The sequence below is a fragment of the Xenopus laevis genome, chromosome 8L, assembly GCF_017654675.1.
Source record: "Xenopus laevis strain J_2021 chromosome 8L, Xenopus_laevis_v10.1, whole genome shotgun sequence".
Classification (NCBI taxonomy): Eukaryota; Metazoa; Chordata; class Amphibia; order Anura; family Pipidae; genus Xenopus; species Xenopus laevis.
In genome coordinates, this window is record NC_054385.1 from 17,400,139 (window position 1) to 17,421,460 (window position 21,322).

The 21,322-nt window shown below is 38.4% G+C and overlaps 1 protein-coding gene across 5 annotated transcripts in view; it reads left to right on the forward strand.

The window, feature by feature from the left end:
* Positions 1-21,322, forward strand: part of nek6.L (NIMA-related kinase 6 L homeolog) — a 132,506-nt gene that overhangs the window by 77,676 nt on the left and 33,508 nt on the right. For all 5 annotated transcript variants that reach the window (XM_018228464.2, XM_041571846.1, NM_001097145.1 and 2 more), the window contains 2 exon segments: positions 6,408-6,548; positions 13,063-13,125. In XM_018228464.2, the coding sequence (XP_018083953.1) occupies positions 6,408-6,548; positions 13,063-13,125 (204 nt within the window).

Sequence of the window (21,322 nt, forward strand, 5' to 3'; positions counted from 1 at the left end):
ACCATTTTTCACTGAAGCCAAGGAGAAAAAAAAACTACTGGTTATTTGGCATTTGAACCAGCCTTTAGACTCAAATTGAGTCTATTTTTTAAACTCCACATTTGGAGTAGTATCCCATAGAAGAGCACACAAATCTGTGCATTTGGGAACGCTCTTTCTACTCTTCTTACACCTAAGGTAGAAGAAAGGCCAGTCAAAATGTTCATCCTGTATCTGGCATACTAAGGCTTGCAGTTTATTTTATTTATGCTTACCTAAAGAAGGGAGAATCTTTTTAAAGTTTACTAAATACATTCAAATCATGGTTCTAATTATTTTCTACGCTTCATCGTCCCTTGGGGTTTTTTGGTCCTCTGCATAAAAGGCTCATTGTGCCAAGAATAATATGTGCAAACTATTTTGTTTTAATCAAGTAGAAGGATGCTTGTTATATCTTGACAAGCCGTGAGCATGCTTGGCCCTATGTGCAGATCCTCATCCCCTCTCCTACTTAAAGCTCTGGGTATGAAGGCTCCATTACTTTAATTAGGTCTGATGGGTTGTGATAGCGAATGCTAATCTAGGTCATTGCATATGTAAATGTGCAGCTGTACACTTGGAGCATGCCAAGGCATATCAGCTAAGGTGTCCAGTCATCACCAGGCATCAAAACCCAACATAGCGGGGATAACTGCACTGAGCAGCCTGTCTGCATGACACCCAGCTCTGATGTTTACATCAGTGGCCAATGCCATAGAAAGTCCTAAACTAGAAGGGGAGTGCACATGTTAACAAGATCCCATGTTAGTCTAGATGATCTGCATAACATAAACCTCCTCACTGCAAACGATTACACTATGGGGCATATTTATTATGCTGTGTAAAAAAACAGCAAGATAATACACATCGCCAGGCTTCGCCTTTAAAAAAAGGCGTGAAAAAACAGCGTAAAATTTAACGCATTTGTTCTTTGAGTGACTTCTGCCAAAAGCAATGTAAAATAATGGCGGCAAATCTGGCGTTCGCATGGCCTTAAATGACACACACCTTTATAATTTATTTTACACAGTTTTTTACCCCATTTTTTGGCGAATTTTGTTTTACACAACATACTAAATATGCCCATATGACTTTTTATATTCCAACATTTTAAAATGGATATTCTACTCCACACCATTTCTACCTAGATAAAAACAAGGGAACTTTATTATCTGATGATTGTTTAAAAAAGTATTGCTTACAGTAATTTGACCACTGGAAGGCAGTGTTCATTATACAGCAAGCTTAGTAGAAGGCTTAAGGCCCCTATAGATATCTGGCTGGAAGTAGCCTCGCTTAAAAATCCCATTGGATCGAGGACCGCATCGGTTCGTTGATGTGGTCCTCGATCCGACAGGCCATTTTCACCTTGTTGTGATCTAAACGTTGGACCCTAGGGCCCATGATTGGATCAGCCCTATATTGCCCACCAGAAGGTGGGCATATTGGGGAGAGATCCGCTCATTTGGCAACCTTGCCAAACTAGTGGATCTCTAGCTTTAGTTGGCCTCATTCAAGCAAACGATAGAACAGCTCATAATAAGTTCAGATATGCAGGTCAAGATCTCAGTGTAAAATATGTTTGTGATCATTTAAACTAGGGAAACATTAATGGAAAGTAAACCGCCACATTTTTAGAAAAGGCATCGTCAGGGCCGTCTTTTCATAGCAGGCACACAAGGCCCGCTGCTATACATCGCCCCCATCCCCTCCCCTTCCTTCAGCATCGGGTCCAGAGTACTGGGGATTGGTGCACAGGAAATATTAAAAACTATTGTATCTTCTGTGAATCCCCAGTGCTTCCGAACCAATGCAGGTGTGGTTGGGCAGCATGTCGCCCCCCTAAAATTCTGCTGCTCTAGGCCGGGGTCTTTGTGGCCTTTCCACAAATCCGGGCCTGGGCATCGTATTATTTTCTAGATCTATTATTTTCTAGACTGTCACAATCATTGGGTAGCTGTAATACATTCTCAAAATAATATAGACTAAATCCTTTTAAATAAACTGTAAATAGGTTTCCTTTAAATACCTTTACTGCTAGTAAAACATTTTAACAGCTTGGAAGCCATTGCATTTGTTAATTGCTGCTGTAGGTGGTAGTTACTAATCTCTAGTAAAATGACGTATGTATAAAGACAATTATGTATTTGTAAGGGCATAACATCGGTTTCATCATGCACCCAACCCAGGAATTGGTTTGGTATTCGGCCATGATAATTCTTTTTTTTAGAAGGATTTTGGATTCGGCTGAATGGAATCCAAATACTTAAAATCACGTGACTTTTTGTCACAAAATAAGGAAGTAAAAATATGTTTAACTGCGCACGCAGTTCTCTTTATCTCTTCCCTTTCCTGATTTGCATATGCAAATTTGGTTTTGGTTCGTTATTCTTCTGAATCTTCCATGAAGAATAGCAGATTTGGTGCATCCCTATTATATACCGTTATTTTATACTTACTCTTCCCACAAGATGGCCTAATATTGCTCTTGGCTCTGTAGAGCTCTTGGCTCTTGTGCATTTGCCCTGCAATTTTAGGCAGGGAACGATGATGCTAATGTAGCCTACAATACATGTAGATCTATTGTATAGTTGTCCTATTACACCAGAATTTATGGTGGTTAGGCTGAGGTCATTTATGTAGAGTCACACATAAGGTAGGCATTTTAGTTAGAGATAACTTATCCAGCACAAGGAAAAAATATGGTCAGTTTATATGATTTAGGATGCAAACAAATAATTCATGTGCAGACTAGGGTTAGTACAGGGTCCATATTCCAATGTCCAGACATTGACCTTTATTTCCGGTCACATTTACACCTGGGCAGTAGCATTAGCATCATATGCATGATCTTGACCTGCCTAAAAATGTGCTTGCTTGCTTCAGAAATGAACTCTTTATTCAGTTTCTAGCATGTCATTTGCATGTTGCATGATGCAGGCTTCATTATTTTCCACAAACTCCCCTGCCACAGATATGGACATTGTTACTAATTAGTAGTCAGAAAGGCACTCAATTCTATAACGCTGCAGTGATTAGGGACTGCACTCCTTGCATTTGAAAGGCACAATTACACTTACTTGCTTGAGTGCAGGGTCTGATTTTGGTTTTATGTAGGTCTTGGCAAGACGGCAACATAACAGAGTGTATTCTTCAGCAGTGGGAAGATTTTTTTTTTCCTCTTTATCAGCCAGGGATGGTCACTAGCAACAGGCTTGTGAAGTAGAAAAGAGCCCTGCAGATATATGACTGCATTCATTAGAGGGCAGTGAAAGATCTCAGTGACACAATGACATTTTATTCTTGGCCAGAGCTGCTAATTAGCCATATTTATAATTGCATGTGCCAGGTTCTTAAAGATCCCAGTCTGAACAACCACTTAACCCGTGGGCATGTCATGGCTTAGAGTGGGCTGCATCCCACTCTGTCAATGACAGAATTAAAACAACTAACGTAAACCGCTTATTCTCTACTGCTACACATTTCTAACCCATCGTTTTGGTAAATGTCATCAAAACAAAGGTGTTAAAGTGTGCACAAATTGTTCTTTGAGTGTATCCTGGCCTGCAAATCCTGGTCCTTTTAATTAGCGGCAGACTAAATACCAGTTTCCATTTAGCATACGCGCCGGCTATCATTAATCTTTCTCAACCCGAAAAATGGCATGTAAAAATAGAAACAACTTGCTGAAGGTGGAAAACTCATTTATGAAGGATACATTTTCATACAGCAGATGTGCCTCACCAAAGAGCAGTAACAGTGTTGTTTCTGACCTGCGGGTGGAACAGGGCATTGTCACTGGTCATAAGGATCTTTATCACCATGTCAGTTATACGTGACCTCCAGACATGTCAGGCTAACCTTACTGACTTTTGATTGCTAGGACCAAGTTTAGATACGGTTTACAGTACGCTGCGCACAATAGAATCTGTAGGTTGAGCTCCCAATTAGGGGAATAGATGTAGACCAGGGTGATGCTTTAGTCAGCTTCACTCTGCGCTGATGGATGGGAAATAGTAGCACCTTGGATGAAACAACATTTGAACAATGAAGCTGGAATGGAAGTGCTGGCCTCTGCGTGGAAGACTGGTTACACAATAATGCTGGGAATGGTGAATGACTGATAGGAGATGAGAAACACAGTTAGGATTTTGGGCTTTACATGTGTCATGATGATTGCAACATGGTTTAGGTTTTACTTGCTATGACTAAAAATAAACAGTGGCTCTCAAAGAGTTTTTGGCATTTCCTTGGTGCTGTACTGCTGTAACAGGGCATTACCTGCCGTGATCGTTTGTCTGATTCCCACTGTCTGATCATGTTCTTAGGGTTCTTAGCGCCGGCTAAAATGTAAGATCGGCTGCGCTAAATCACACGTGGCACTTCATTTTCGAGAAAACTTCGGGCGACATCGGAATACGAAGTGCTGCGTGTGCTTTAGCGCAGGCAATTTGTCATTATAGCTGGGGCAAGACAGAGGGAAGGCTTTCAGGGAGATTGGTCACCGCAAAGACGAGGCGATTAGTCGCCAGGCGATGAAATCTCCCTGAATCGCCCAGTGTGCCCCTACCCTTAAAGTTCTAATGTTTATTAAAGGGGACCCGTCACCCATAAAAATTATTCAAAAACATATTTTATCACATTAGTCAAGCAAAATGAACTTTAAGTACACTATATAAATTATTTGAATCTAATTTCCTTCAGTCTGGGAATTCAAAATTATAGGAAGCAGACAGCAGCCATTTTGTGGACACTATTATTAAGACAAGCCTTGTATCATCTCAGAATCTTGTTTGTGCATCAGAATGGGGGACCTGATGTCCATCCCCATGCCCTGGCTACACAATTAAATGGTAAAGAGAACGGGGGAATGTGAGGAGAGCAGTGATATCTAGGAAGTGCTGAATGGAAAGTGAAAGTAATTGTCTGCCCCGCCTCTATGCCACTGGCTTAGAGGAGTGGCAGACAATATTTGATTGACAGCTCAGATTTTTAAATGAGTTTACAACAGCTATGAACGCTTTAATAAAAAATAGAAATTGGATTTCATGTTTAATTTGAAAAGGACTTTTATTATACAGATTTTTGTGTCTGGGTGACAGGTCCACTTTAATGATCACCATCTATCTCCCCTCTTGCATTGCCCTTTTTCTTAGTTTTTCTTGTAAGGCCAATATTTTAATTGCCTCCCTCTTAAAAGCCGCTCAGCAGTTGGCGGGGGAGGTTTTAGCACAGAGTTTGAAACCAAGGCACAGGAGATGTTTACATTAAGAATTGGTACTATACAGAGAGGTAATATTCCTTTTTTACTATGATTAGAGATAAATAAGTTAGGGACCACCATGTGGGGTTTTACCTTGACGTGGTATGGTGGCTTATCAATATTATGATCATAACTTTGTAACAAAAAAACCCTGTTTCAAAATTACATGCACTTGCATATTTACTTGAATTATTTAGACAGGGCTTTAAACTTTTTGAAATTGGCCTCAGGTGTGCATCCACAATCCCCCCATAGTTACAATATTTTAATTGTGCCCAATGAAATGAAATATATTACGATTTATTATGTAAAAAAACGGTGGACTGATTCGGTACAAATCGCTGTGTAAAAATTGCATAATTTTTTACTCGCTTTTTCTTTGAATAACTTCTGCTGGAAGCAGTGTAAAATAACAGCAGCAAATCTGGCTTTCTCATGGCGTAAAATAACACGTGAATGAATTCACCATTCAAGTCAGGTAGGAGTTTATCGGCATTTATACTAAAGGTACATAGGAATTTCTTATGCAGCATAGGGCAGTAGAACCCACTTTACAGTGTACAATAATAAAGTGCAGTAGGTGCACTTAATAATAATAAATTGTGGTAAGTACAGATATTTCTTAGAGTAATAGACAGTTCAGTAAGATCATGAGGTTAGATAAGTCCTATTGGTTGTTTGTTACACCATTTTTCTGGCAAATTTTGTCTTATACAGCATAATAAATAGGCCCCTAGACGTTATTACTATTTAAAGCAGTGTCTGACTGTGCCTCGCTATTCTTTGCACTGCTGATTCTGAGTATTGAAACAAACATAGTTTATGCAAATAAAGTATTTGCATGTGCTGGAATTCTAGGGGAAATGCTGCATATACTGTAGGCTAAAAACTGGTGATTTACATCCATTTTGTACATTGCACTTTTTTACACAAAATGCAAATATCATTTATAACCATTTTATTTGTATATGCCTGATATAAACCGCATCTTTTGCCACGTCTAGTCACTGACAAAGGCTGTTGGAGGGGTGATGGGAGTCATAATTCAACACCAATTGGTTGGAAATCTGTGAATCAGTTCATATTTCGCACACAGAATTGATTGTCTTGTTTCTTTTATTTACAGCGACACGTGACCTCCTATCCCTATCGGTGCATATTGGCAAACTTCAAGATAGAGAAGAAGATTGGGCGGGGGCAATTCAGTGAGGTCTACAGAGCCATGTGCCACTTGGACAGAAAACCTGTGGCCTTGAAAAAAGTTCAGGTACTCGTAGCTTTGAAACATAGTGCCTTGTCCATCTTCACACAAGGCAGCATATTGTTGTGCCATTGCTGTGTTGCTTCTTTAAAGAGGAAATAAACCCGAGTTAGGGCCAGTGGACAGTCCCCATACCCCCTATTCAAGTGCATCTCCCTTACTATTCCCAAAATTGTATTTACGAAGTACATTGATCATTATGTTTGTTTCTAAATTTTAATTAGTGGGTCTTATGCACACTAGTTACACTAGTCTTTGGCCTTTATGGGTAGCTGTAGCACTCAGTGGTGGATAGGTACAGCTATTAATACTTTTAACGGGGTCCTCCACCTAAAAACTGATTTTTTTTCCTTTTCATAATGGAAGACAACTTAATTATAAGCAACTTTCTAATGCAGAATTCCAATAATTTTCCAGTTATTTGCAAATGTAATTGCTAATGAAACTTATTTATATTTTATATTTTGCTCTCTGGGTCTGACTAGAGCCAGGTCTCCTTTAGGTCTCTTCATGTAGTCACAAACAATTATTATTGTTCTTTTTTTTCTTGGAGCGTATGCCTGAGTTTATAAAATATAATGGACCTATCTTGCAGGAAGTGTTAAAAGATGAAACAAATATATATTATTTAAAGACACTGCAATCTACACTCCAAGGGAGTCATGCAGAATGCATCTACATTTACACACTTAAGCACAGACATACTTTCTATGCAAAAACCATACTAGATTAAGTACATTAGTATAAAAGTACAACATTTGTACAATAAGTATTTAGTGCTTTTCTACCTGTGTCTGAGATTTTCAGGTTTATTTAAAAGAAGCCTAAAACTGCAGAAGCTCCATCTGCCCCATTGTTAATCCACCTTTTGGCTGTGTCCCTAAACCATCCGGCTCATTAGACATGGCTTCAACTGATAGGAGGAATTTGTTATTTGCCTAATTGAATCAATGCACATGTATTGAATCATAAATGATGTTTATGTTTTCCCTGTTATATATAAACATTTAGGGGGTTATTTATTATGCTCCGGATATCCGAAAATTCGAATAATTCGTAGTTTTCGGACTTACAAAAAAAAACTATTTTTTTTTCCGGAATTTATTAAAGCCTGATGGTCTTAAAAGTCAGACTCCGAAACCCTGGCATCTATAAGCTCTCGAGGTCCTGTATAAGTCAATGGGGAAGGTCCCAGTGTCTGCGCTGATATCCGTATCGATATCCAATGAGTTTGTGTGCTAAAAACTCACAAGTTTCGTAGTTTTCTGAGCTTTTTGCACAGAAATCACGAACAGACGTTTGCCTGACCCTATTTTTTCGGGCTTTTTTTCTTTATAAATAAGGTCCATTCCGGCATTTGGAGTTGCTCGGATTTCTAACTTAGATACTCAGATAAATTCGGACCTTGATAAATAACCCTCTTTCAGTTTATTCTTCCAATGGATCAATTCTTTGATTTGGAGATTTAAAATGATCCTTCTGTTAGATATGGTGTGACCATGGTATTTGTACTTCATTCACAGCTTCTGCATATGTTGCTGGTTGGTTTTTAGAAATATGCCAAGTCAAGAAGACGTAGGGCAAATATAACTGCTACATTGTTAGAATCCTATAAATATGATATACATAACCAGCAAATCTAAGACTCTATAAGAAAAAGTGTTTGCTGTGTTCCATAACCTGGTATCGCTTTGATTTTTGTATGAATTACAGCATTTGTCTTGAGGCCTATGTGTCTGTAGAAAGGGATTATTATGCCATTGACTTGTCTCAGATCTTTTCTCTTTGCCAGTAACTGAAAGCTCTTTGGGTATTTTGTTTATATGAGAACAAAGAGAAGAAATGGAGGGAAGGTTAGATGATAGTATATTAAGAGAAGCAATTAGAAGAGAAAGTAAATAAGTGAATAGGAAGGAAAAAAAAGATTGATTGATGAAATGGAGATTAGACCTGTTGTCTAAGGGCAGAGACACACGGTCAGGTGCGGGGAGATTTGTGCGCCTTCGGAAAACGAATATGATTACATCGAATCTGACCTTGTGTCTCTGCCCTAAGGATTTCTGCTGGACTCCAGGCATCCCAGATCAATATTGGTTGGCTTGGAAGCTCCTTATCTCTTGAGCTTTGTGCATCTGTTTTTTTTAGCAAAGTCCCTAATCAGCCCTAGATAATACCAAAATAATTGGCAAATACAAATATCATGCTTTTTATGAATGGTGCAGGCTAACTGAAGTGTACAGGGTATTTTCACTTGCCAGTGCTGCTGTTCCTTTAAAGTTTATCTTTGCAGTATAACCTTTCTATAAACATACTTTAAGCCGCCTTCTGGTTACAGTGGGATGTGAAGTGACAAGCTCAGAGGCAAATTGCTTGCCTCTGCTGCTGAAAACCAACATAAGCAACTTTAAAAAGGATGTCAAAGTATAGAATAGACAATAAACAATTAACAGTTTTTTTAGCATTGCTACCTCCCACCTCTTAGGCCATCATGAGTTCAATTCTTACTTGGGTATTATCTGTGGGCTTGTCGTATGATTTACGTATACGTTATTTTTATGAAATGATTACAATGTACATACAGGTACGGGACCTGTTATCCAGAATGCTCAGGACCTGGGGTTATCCAGAAAGGGGATCGTTCCATAAATTCGGATCACCGTCACTTAGGTCTGCTTAATTTAAGCATTAACTACACCCAGTAAGATTGTTTTTCCACCAATATGGATTAATAATGTCTTGGTTGGAAGCAAGTACAAGTTACAGTTTTATTATTACAGAGGAAAAAGTAAATTATTTTCCATAATTTAAAACATTTCATTAAAATGGAGGTAAAAGCAAAGTTCACTCTGGAGAGCCAAATTAGATTCAGTGTACTTTATTCCAACACAACATGTTTCGGACAGACATGTCCTTCATCAGGTGCCACTGACTCTGTCTGATAGAGCCTTGCAGTCTTTCAAGTGAGGGACCACCCGACAATCAATAGAATTAATCATTAAAATGGAGTCATTTGCAGCTTTCTGGATAATGAGTTTCCGCATAACAGATCATGTGCTTATTTTAAATACTAAAAGATGACAGTGACAAAGAATGATCATAGGGGGGGTGGAAGAAAGGAAAGGGTGCGCTGTTTGCAAGCTAATAATTACAGTAATACATGATACGAGCATGTGACTGTCAGCACTCTTTTCCTTTTCCCCATCAGTTGTACCGAACATTTCAAATAAACTGAGCTGTTGCCAGTTCTTCTTGATGACCACCGTCCATCTGCTAATCCCATATGAGTAGTTTACAAGCTGTTTTCACCTCTCTGTAATGCATGTAAAAATCTGATCACATTTACAGAAGCACGCAGACAGCTTTTAAACCAGATCTCCCTTCAGCTTTTTATAAAGTGGCTTTTCAGAGTGTATAGGCATTTTATATAATGAGGGAAGTTTTTTTAACGGGAGCAGCGATCAGAGGGGGAAACGAGTCTGGGTGAGCTCCGCCATTACCACGCTACAGTTAGTTGTATGCAGTTTTACAGAAGGCCACATCGTGTATGGCTTCTGCTGTAGTATGAAAAGGTCTGGTTAAACAACAACGAATTTTAAGGGGGTTATTTGCTAAACTCCGAATTCCAAAAACCCGAAATATTTGTGTCTTTTTAGTATAAAATCCAAATTTTTAGTGGAAAAAAAAACCCACAAATTTTTCTGGATTTATTAAAGCCCGAGGATGGAAAAAGTCAGAATCTGAAAATCCGGCATCAGACCTGCCGAGGTTGCATATGAGCCAATGGGAGAAGTACCGGAGATTTTTTGATCTGCACTGGGTTTCGTGCAATAATCCAAAGATTTCAGGGTTTTCTGGCAAAAATCAGAAAAAGAGTTTTTGGGTGGAAAATTCGTACGATTCATATTTTTTCTGATTCTTTCGTTTTTTTTTCACGCAAACAAAATTTTTTGGAAAGTGTATTAAGAAATAAGGCAAAAAAAAAAAAACCTGTGCGGATTTGGTCTGAGTTTTTTTCAGAAAATACTGAGATAAATTCGGACTTTGATAAATAACCCCCTAATACTTAGCACTGCTTGCCTATGCATTCCTCTAATCAGGGGAAAAAATCAGAAGATCTAAAAAATAATAGATTACTCTTCAACTAAGAGAAGCAAATCCAGTCGTATAGGTCATTGAAATGAGAAGATCACCTTAGAATTAGCTTTTACTAAAAGATTGAGTCTACTCTTTGGTGTTTTCCGCTGGGCCTTTTAACACTCACCACTCAGTAGAAAAATGCACAACTTTTCCAGTTTAACAGTGGTTAAAATCTTTAGTCCCCTAGAGCTAAACGATTATTGTGGGTGTTAGAGTTCAATGCCGCCAGAGAACACTAACATCCCATGGAACAGAACACAGCCAAGCATATGCTGAAGAATAGAAAGACGGTACTAAAAATAAAACTATTGGAAAATAAAAATAAAAAATGTATATATCTTAAGATTATATAAAATGCCCAACACCGACATCCACCCCATATCATGGATAGAAAGCAGCCTGCAAATTATCATGGGTGCAGATTATCGTCTATCCCCACTATCTACTGTTATGGAAGTACTCATCTCTGTTATGGAAGTACTCAATCCATCTACAAATATCCAGTTTGCAGAACCTCCATCTACAAATATCCAGTTTGCAGAACTATTGACTACTGGCCACTAAGGGGAATAAGAGTCCTGCACAATTAGCTAAATGTTTAGAAATGTTTAACATTTACACAACTGAAAGCTATAAAATGGGAAAAATTATAACTCTTCAGATATTTTCAAGTACCCCATGACTTCCAGGCTCAGTTTGTAGAAACTAGAAAGGAAGGGAATATCTGCCAGTTTCTAAATACTACCAATCCTAGAGTACATAAAATAACAATTGGCTTTTCCTGGTGCATGCCAGGAATTTTTATCCTACGTTTAATGGGTAAAATAAAATCAGAATACTGATAAGACCTATGCTTTAATATGCGGGGAAAAAGAGTTGGTAAGAGCATAATTAGGTGGATGAGTTCCCGACTCCCAGCGGTTGAAACATGGTGAACACAGCTGTGTCTTTAATCAAGCTAACCTATGAATCCAGGGGTTGCCCCGAGAAAATCTGATGAAATCTGGTCAATCTCATTGCAGAACAGCTTATGAATACTAATTATGAGAATGCAATACAACACGGTGACCCCAAGGCTGGGTGGAATAAAACGTTGAACTATGTTTAGTTTTCTGAAACTGTTGCATACATCACTACAAACTCTCATAAAATAGTACATTTTCTAGTTAAATAAAGAATTATAAGGCTAATGTCAAACTTGAAGTTTTCTCTACCTGCGGGAACATGGTGGTGGGAAAAATCCACCACCGAATATCACCACCTGTGCCTGTATGTCACTGGCTTGGAATCTACTTATCACTGCGCACATGGGTTGGGTACTAGTTCGGTCACTTGGTGAATGATATTCGTTAGTTTTAGGTTAAATACTTACTCTTTGATTATCTTTTGTGATTTCTAGCTACTAAAATGGACACAGAATTAAAGGGGACCCGTCACCCAGAAAAATTATTCATAATTCTATTTTATCACATTAGTCAAGCAAAAGCCATTTTGTGGACACTGTTATTAAGACAAGACTTGCATCATCTCAGAATCTTGTTTGTGCACCAAAATGAGGGGACCTGATGTCCATCCCCATGCCCTGGTTACACAATTAAATGGTGAAGAGAACGGGGGAATGTGTAGAGAGCAATGATATCTAGGAAGTGCTGAATGTAAAGTGAAAGTAATTGTCTGCCCCGCCTCTATGCCTAAGGTATAGAGGAGGGGCAGACAATATTTGATTGACAGCTGAGATGTTTAAATGAGCTTACAACAGCTATGAATGCTTTAATAAAAAAAGAAATTGGATTTCATGTTTCATTTGAAAAGGACTTTTATTATACAGGTTTTTGTGTCTGGGTGACAGGTCCACTTTAAGCTAAAAATATACAATCTGGTAGAAGATTTTGCCCTTGATAACTGTAGGTTGCTATAGAATGCTATACATTGGCATTCTGGGAAGAAATATTGCATTGTTGATAAAAAAAAAAGTTGCAAATTGTATTTATTATATTTTGCAATAAATTATTGCAAATAACATTGCCTAAGCCATTGCTGCTTGGCTCAGAACCATGACCAAGCACCACACCTTACCAGTCATTCACACCCCATCTACTTACTAATCCCCAGACCCCCCAAGAGACATGCATCTTCTACCTACCCATTGTGCCATTACCTAGTTTTATATGGTATAACAAAACATCACTATATTCACTGAGACCATGGCAACCTATCATACACAGCTTGGGGAACCATTTTTATTTTTTCTTCCTTCCTTTGTCTTCCTTCCTTCCTTCCTTCTTGCGGGATATTATTCAGTTTGAAATGTGTTCAAGGACTTGTATAGTAACTATTCTATTCTTGTTCTTTTGTAATGTTATTTTTCTCTTCATAATTACAGATATTTGAAATGATGGATGCCAAAGCTAGACAAGACTGTATTAAAGAAATTGATCTCCTAAAGGTGAGAATTTTGATTCAATTCCTACATTTGATTCCATTTCTACAGCCATCAGACTTAGAGCAGTTCCATGCATTTATGGGCTAGTTTGGGTTTCCAAACCTGATTTGGACATTGTGTTCTAAGAAAATCCGTGCAGTCCTTACAGTTTAAAGGAGCAAGTCGAGCAAAAATAAGTAAATCACTGGTTTCCTTTCATTGATCCAGATGCATTGATTGACCCCCAATCTGCATTGTATGTCACCCAATACTGTACATCAGCAGTTATAGGTCACAAACTGACCCCTTTGTGGATCTGCAGTCTGTCTGCATCTTAGAGCCCTCCTAAATGACAGTTCCATATTTAATTTTGAATTATTGCATTTCACCAAACCAATATGAGTGCCTGTATAATTCAGAGCTATCCCAAAAATAAGTTAATCAGTGTATACAAATGTGCCATCTTTCTTTAGCATAGCTGTACCTCTATTTTTCCCAAAGCACGTTTCATTGCCTTGTATTTTTTTCATATTGTAAACACCATTACTTTGTTTTCCTTAATATCCTGGGGCATGAATGCTTGAGAAAGAGCACGCTGTGACACTCGCATAAATATTTAGATTGGCAGAGATGTTCTGGCTACTAAAAAACATTGTATTTTATGTGGCTGAAGGGACCCAAGCTAGGTCGGATCACCTTGCACACAAGTGCTATCTTTAAAGCTACTCATTCAGACTGTAATGCAATTCTCCTGCAATAACGAGCATTGTGCTGTTTATTTCTGATAGAGAGACATTGGTTGAGTAGAGTATATCTTCTATTTCTATTTCATTGAAGTATGACTGTGTTTTTATTGTTTGTACATACCATTATTTCTCTGTACTGTATATACGTAGTTATTATTGGAGTTGTCATATTGCTTGCCTTGGCTAGGGTGCAGCAGCATCATGCGAGGTGCTTTGGAGATATGTTTTCAGGCTGCTAAAATACTCTGCTCTTTAAGGATGCCCTTCGGCCATTGCTGTTATACAGCTAAATGACAACCAATGCTGTATTCATCTGTTCATCAATGAAAATAAGAAGAGGACCAAGACGTGCAGAGGGCCTAGTGATACAACTTCATCATTTATGCTATCTTCTGAAAGGGTTGTGTGCTCTTCAAAATAATCCTGAAATAAAAAAAGCATATATGTGTGCATTTAAAATAGAAATATATAAAGTAATGGGTTCTTTACTAGATATAGGCACACAGAACAGGCTGAATAAGTGCCTTAGCTGATATATATCAGCCTATGTGTAGTGAATTTGATAAATATCCTGGAAATGTCAAGCTGTTTCAGAAGGTACTAGTTGGAAGATTAATACTCCTCGCTGGAGACTTCCTACTGCTGCTTCCTGCCGCTTCCAGTTCTTTCAATCGCCTATAAGAGATCTTCAAAGTGCTTTCCTGCAGATCTGTGGCACAAGAAAGCGCCCTTCATGCCATTTTACCTGTTGAGTGATATGTGAGTGCTGAGACACTCGGAAGGCTATACCTGCTGGTAGCTTCAGATAAAAACTTTGCATGGTGTTCAGGAAGGTAAGCACACTGGGCAAGGAGATGGGGGTTTCAGAAGTGAGCTTCAGAAATAGTAGAGTTCAAGGAGAAGTAGAGGAATAAACGTAAGCGACACAAGAAAAACCTTTTTTAAGTTTGATGGAAAGAAACGGAACCATCATTTTATTCTTTTTTCTGTTTATTATATTGACTGGTTTATTCTGCAGTGGTGTTCAGTATCATTTAATATCAGATTGAACTGATAGTCTAGAAGAACCAAACTGGCTACTCCTAATTCCCTAAATACAGCTAGTCCTGTCTGTAACTCATATCTTTAATTGCCAGTATCGCCTGACTGCCTTAAAGAGCCAATAACAAAAATATATGAAAATGTAAATATAAAGTACTGCGTTAAAAATGTGCATTTGCTTCGGAATGGTCAAAGGTTGAGTTCAGATGAGAGACATTATTGTGGTGCTTAAGACAGAGTTGGACAGAGACTCCTATAGCCCACAAAAGGACCTGATACCATGGGCCCGCTCTCTCAACAACTGAATATAGATAGTAATGTTTTAATATCGGCCCATGGTGGAAATTGATTGAAATTCCTCATTTGGAAAGGATTGGCTGATGTATATTGATGTATATATTAGACTGTGGCCCACTAGGGTATGGGCCCATTGGGAGATTACTCTGGTAGGCTGGTGCAACCCGCTGGGTATATAATTTCCTGTAGAACCACCCATGGTTGTAGCTGTACTGCTGTGAGATCAGTGAGTATTGCTAGAGACACACATTAAGCATGAAATGCCTAGTGGCCTAGTGGCAGTAAAACACTGTATTTAAGAACATACCTTCAGAAGTCTTCACACTGTTGCATGTAAATAAGGTCTTCTGTGTCCTCCCTTCAGCTTTCTGAACTCTTTATTCAAAGCTATAATGTTTAAAAAAAACTAAATTCTTTCCATTATCAATGGCTATTAGAGGATGACTTAGCATTTTGTTCTTTTGTGGGTACATATATTCCTGTTGGTAAGGTTTAGTGGTTTTAATTTTGTTGTTAGGAGTTTTCAATAAATTACGTTACACATCTGGGTTTAGTTTACACGGCTGGTTTACAGTGCCTTAAAACATGGCTGCAGCTTTTCTGCGCTTAGTCTTCTGGCTTTATCTGGAGTGGGGGATAAAGGTGGGTAATGATTTGCCCTTTTTCAACCTCAACTTCTATGTAACTATTTTAATGAATGGCAGCATCAAAATTAAAAAAAAAAGTTGTTTAACCCTGCTTTCTCCATTTTATTGTTATCACAGCAACACGAAAATCCCTAAGAACGTCTGTCCTCACAGTTACGCCCCTGCCAACAGTTAGTACTGGGGGCATCTGCCCATCATATAAACAGTGTGTTGTGATAGGATGAATGCAAACATCAGTTCCAAACAAAAGTCTAGACGCCCTCTTGCCAACTTGTACTTGCCAAACTTGTGTTTGCCTATTCCATATTGCACACATTAGGTACATAAAAGTCCAATAAGGTCAGTCTTTTCAAAACTCCCTACAAGCTGTACCACCAATGCTTTCTATTAAGCTAATGGCTAAATGCCAGTTCAGTCTTGCAGCAGGAAAAATATAACTGTAAAGTGATAAACCATTTTATCTGCAAGCATACAAAAAAGAGATTGGAAGGGGATTGATCAATGCACATTCCCTGGTCCCCCAAATGGTGGTTCCTATTTACCTCCGGTCATAGTTTTCAAAGGCTGGCACCTCCCTGCATGGCAGTATTTCTTGGGATAAGTGTCTCCCAATGTAGGCATTAGTTTCAGCCAGAGGGCTAAGTCCTTACCCGTCATTAGCCTTTAGAAGAGCGAGAGATTGCCAAGACCACATCATTGGTTCCAAAAGCTTAATCCTCCCCATCTTGCATCTTTTAAGAGATAGAGACTGCCCAGACCAAAACCCATGGGGCCACCATTTATAGGGAGAAGTGTGGGGATTCTGCAACCACAGAGAAGCTTGGCCTACAGTATAACTGCTAGACTTCCAGCAGAACAACTCTGTTACAATACAAAAGTGGAAAAAAAAAGTAAAAATATGTAAATACAGTGGAAGTGCTACTGATCTGGTCAAATTAGTTACAAGCATACAACAAAGAGGGGGGATTGATCAATGCACATCCCCTGGTCCCCTGTCACATAAGTAATCTAGGATCTATGCAAGTGCATTTTATCTGCCCTTGATACAAATTGAATCTTAGTTTTGCTGGCCAAGAGCTGGCACTTAAAGCAGGGCCCCATTCTGTTCATCGCCCCCGTCCCCTCCCCTTTGTGCAAATTTTCATCATCGGAACCGGAGCAATGGGGATTGGCGTACGGGAAATGTAAAAAATGATTGTGTCTCTTGCACATTCCCAATGTTTCTGAACCAATGTGGGTGTGGTTGGGCATCATGCTGCCCCCTAAAATCCTTCCGCCCTAGGCCCGGGCCTAGGTGGCCTTTCCACAAATCCGGGCCTGATCTGCTACTACTTGTGTACAACTATTTATGGAGCTACGGCTCTTTTGGTTTTGTAATGAAACATATGGATATTTTTACCTTCTTCTCTACGTTTTTTATTGTGCTCACTGCCCAAATGGATGAGAATCTTTTATCACAAACTGGTAGATTAACCCTAATTTTGCCTAAAGAGATCGGCCTGCCAGCATGCGCACTTCTAGAATCCGTCTGGCTGAAAACATATTTGACATAACAGAATAGACTTCTCTAAACCTTCCTAATATTTTCTGGGTAATGATCTTGCAGAAAGACGTTTTGTGGCCTGTGGGCATTGCTTTGCTGAATATATATATTTTTGAAACATTTCGCACTTGAAATTTGCAAGTATGCTCAAAGCCTGGCTCCCCGCGGAGAGAAAAAATGCCGGTTAAACACTCAAATCACAGCATCAAACAGCTCGAAATCTGGTGAGTCAGTCTGAGCAGTCACATTGCGTTGTGAATGAGCAGCCAGTGCATCCGTTTCACTGCCTGTAGGGCATTCCTTTCTAATGTGTACGCGTTTATAAATTATGTCTGATACAAACCCTGAGCGCAGCTTCCAAGCAGCTCAACAAATCAAATGGAACATTAATGAAAGTTCTAAGTGTTATCCCGAGAAAGTATTTACCTTGATACGGGGTCAGCAGTTTGCTGTAACAGTGCAGGTGGAAAGGGCCCTCTCTGTGGCTTTGCCTCACAATAGTTTAAGGGCTGATGTTTTTCATAAACAATTGGTGTGTATTTGAAGCAAGCGAAAACAGCTTTGGTGGGTCTGTCAGCATCTCCTCTTCATGGCGGAAAGGTAATAACTTGCCGAATCAATACTCTCAGCCCAGCTCCGAGTAATTGATAGGTCCCATGCTGGTTCCCTTTTGTTCGTACAAAGGCAGATTTTTTTTTCTGATGTACAAAGTTGCCTTTAATCATTTTTTTCCCCCAGAGACGTCTCTGCAAATACCATAGAAAAGGCTGTGCTTAAAAGAGTAGTAATGTTTGTTACAATAGCCGTTTACAAATATAATAAAGTTTACTTAAACTTGTAATGTGTGAAAGAATGTAGTAAATATTGTTTTTCAATAGTTTTTATGTGAACTTGACATATGCAGCACCCTTTTTTCTTTATGTTCCTTAAAGCAACCACAGTCGTGTGTAGCTATTTTACCATGACAAGGCTGTCACTGACGGGAATTCCTAGCTAAAAACACTGCTTGATGAACGACGTCCCTCTAAGTCACTAGTGCTGCCCCTTGGGATGGTTGTTCCCTATTATAAACAAATATAATAGTCCTCTGCACTCAACCCATTATCAATATATTTAAGACATTGAGACATTTTGTGCATACTGCTACTGAAAAATGCCTTACCCTTTAAACAAAACAGGGATTGTTTGTCCATATATTGCAATATATTTAAGCTGGCCAACTACGTCAAAGTCATCCCATATCTGGCCAGTCCTACGCTCAATTTTATCTGATTCATTAAGAATTCTATTGCTTCATTATACATTTTACAAAGGGACTACGTTTTACCTGCAACTTACTTGCTGCTTTCAAAGTAAAACTCACAAACTTGGCTGCCCTTTTATTAGACACCAGTGGAATCACCTGACTATAGCTGGGAAGGGTGGGAGCTACAACATGGAGCTGGTCACTGCTCCTGTATAAACTATAACAAACAAGGGAAAGTTGTGCTCACCACTGATTTTTAAAACCATTAGGCGGGGGTGCAATGAGGTTGTGACCACAAAATACATATAGACAAATACAAGAGTCCTCTGCACTCAACCCATTATCAATATATTTAAGACAGAGACATTTTGTGCATACTGCTACTGAAAAATGACTTACCCTTTAAGCAAAACAGGGATTGTTTGTCCATATATTGCAATATATTTAAGCTGGCCAACTACGTCAAAATCATCCCATTTCTGGCCAGTCCTACACTCAATAATGAAGCAATAGAATTCTTAATGAAGCTTCTACTGACTCTAAGGGCAGGACTCCACGGACGATTCGGCGGCGATCCGACGCGCTGCGAAAAAACGCATGCGTCTCGTCGGATGTGACGGAAATAAGGTAAGTAATGCCAGTGTTGGATCGTGTCGCATTATTGATGCGACGCGACTGTCGGATGTAACACGATCCGACAATTGAATTACTTAACTTATTTCAGTCGCATCCATGAAGGCTTGAGCACACACTTAGAAAAAACTTCACCTGGGTGCAAAGACAGAATGACTTATATAGTGATAGAAGAAAGAAAATCCTGGTGTGCATCAGCATTCTATCACTATATATATATATATATATATATATATATATATATATATATATATATATATATATATATATATATATATATATATATATATATATATATATATATATATATATATATAACTATAAAACTATAAAGCTGTGTATGTGAATTTCCCATACATCTGAGTGGTTGGTAATCTCTATAGAAAATAAAGCAACTGCTCTTTGCCTTCTCTTCCAGATAATAATAAATAGCATTGTCCTTTTGAATGGGAAATATCTTTGTAGAACTAAGATTTATAGTAACTCGTATTCCTGTGTATAAGCCACTATACTGCTCTGTTCTCATTCTTTACTATTTAACTGAAAAAATTCTCCCTTATAATTTAGTTTTTATTCCCCCCCTATTAAAAAAATTAAAATGAAGCTTACTTACTTAGGGTGTTATTGGTTAAAATCTGAATGTATCTCATATTTTATTTAAAAAAATCAGGACCAAACTCCCATGCCCGATTTTAGCTTATTTATTATTAAAAAACCCGATTCAATCAATCAGCGAAAACCCGAATTGCTCTAATTTTTCATGCTTTTTTCCCAAATCGCTCGAATGTTTCGAGCTTTTGTTCGAAAACCCAGAAAAAGTCAGAATGATATAGGTGCCTCTCCCATTGACTTATACAGGACCTCTACAGGTCTGAGGCTGGCGGATTTTCGGATTCTGGCTTTTTTCTGCATCAGGGTTTAATACATTAAAAAAAATGTAGTTTTGTTTTATGGAAAATTTGAGTTTTTGCCCTAAAAAGCCAGACCAAAAGACCTCCTGTTAGTAACACGTCTTTATCATTAGAACAGATTTGTATAGTCCATCTCACGGAGATCAAACCTTCTGGATAGAATTTTGTTTTTAGGTAACATAGTAACATAGTAAGGTTGAAAAAAGACACACATCCATCAAGTTCAACCTTTTAGTTTTTAGTCCACATTTCCTATTGAAAGGGTCATGATTTAGCCTCCTACATGGACCTGTCCTAAGCTAAAGAAATACTGACATTCTGTTCTATCGGTATTAAATTGGCCATATAATAAGAGCAAACCTATTGCACCTTATGTTTATACAACACACAGACATATCTAACACGGTTGTTGAGGTTTAACATATAAAGTACATCATGCCCATCCTTCAGTTTAGTTTTTATGTTGTTTCAGACATAGGCAGAATATTTTGTCTGTTAATACCTGTGAACTTGTCATTTACTGTTTGCTAAAAACACAAAACTCAACCTTTCTTTAAATATTTATGGCCTTTGCCAGAACAAACTTGTTAGGATAAGAATTCCATAGCTTCACAGATTTTACACTTTCCAAGTATGAAGATTAGTTCTCCTGGACAATTTTGTTATGTTTTTTTTTAATTTGGAAAATCAAATCTGTTTCTAGCAATATAGATATATGTAATCACTATGCATACGGACTGTAATGTCATTCTGTGCAGTGTAAGTCACTCATTCTTGAACTATATTCAGGCATGCCGACAGTAGAAGGGCGACCATTCAGAATGAAATGCCAGCAGTCTGATATTTTTATGAAGAGTGAGTCTGAAGACTAATGGTTATGGGAAGAAGGCAAGTAGACTTTGGACAAGTAACAGAGTAGTATGCTTTCAGTAATGTAGGGGTCGTTTAGCAGTGCCCAAGGCTTTGCTTCCATTTGCTGCACTTTGCTCCCTGCCCTGCACTAAATTACCCCTTTTGTTCTATGATTTCAAGGGGTGTGCTTCAAAGGGATATTTTTAAATAAGAAAAATTGTAATGATATTACTATAATAAAAAATATTATATATGCCTTTAACTGTTTTTTCAGCGGTGTAAAAGAAGTTGCCAATGAAAGAAGT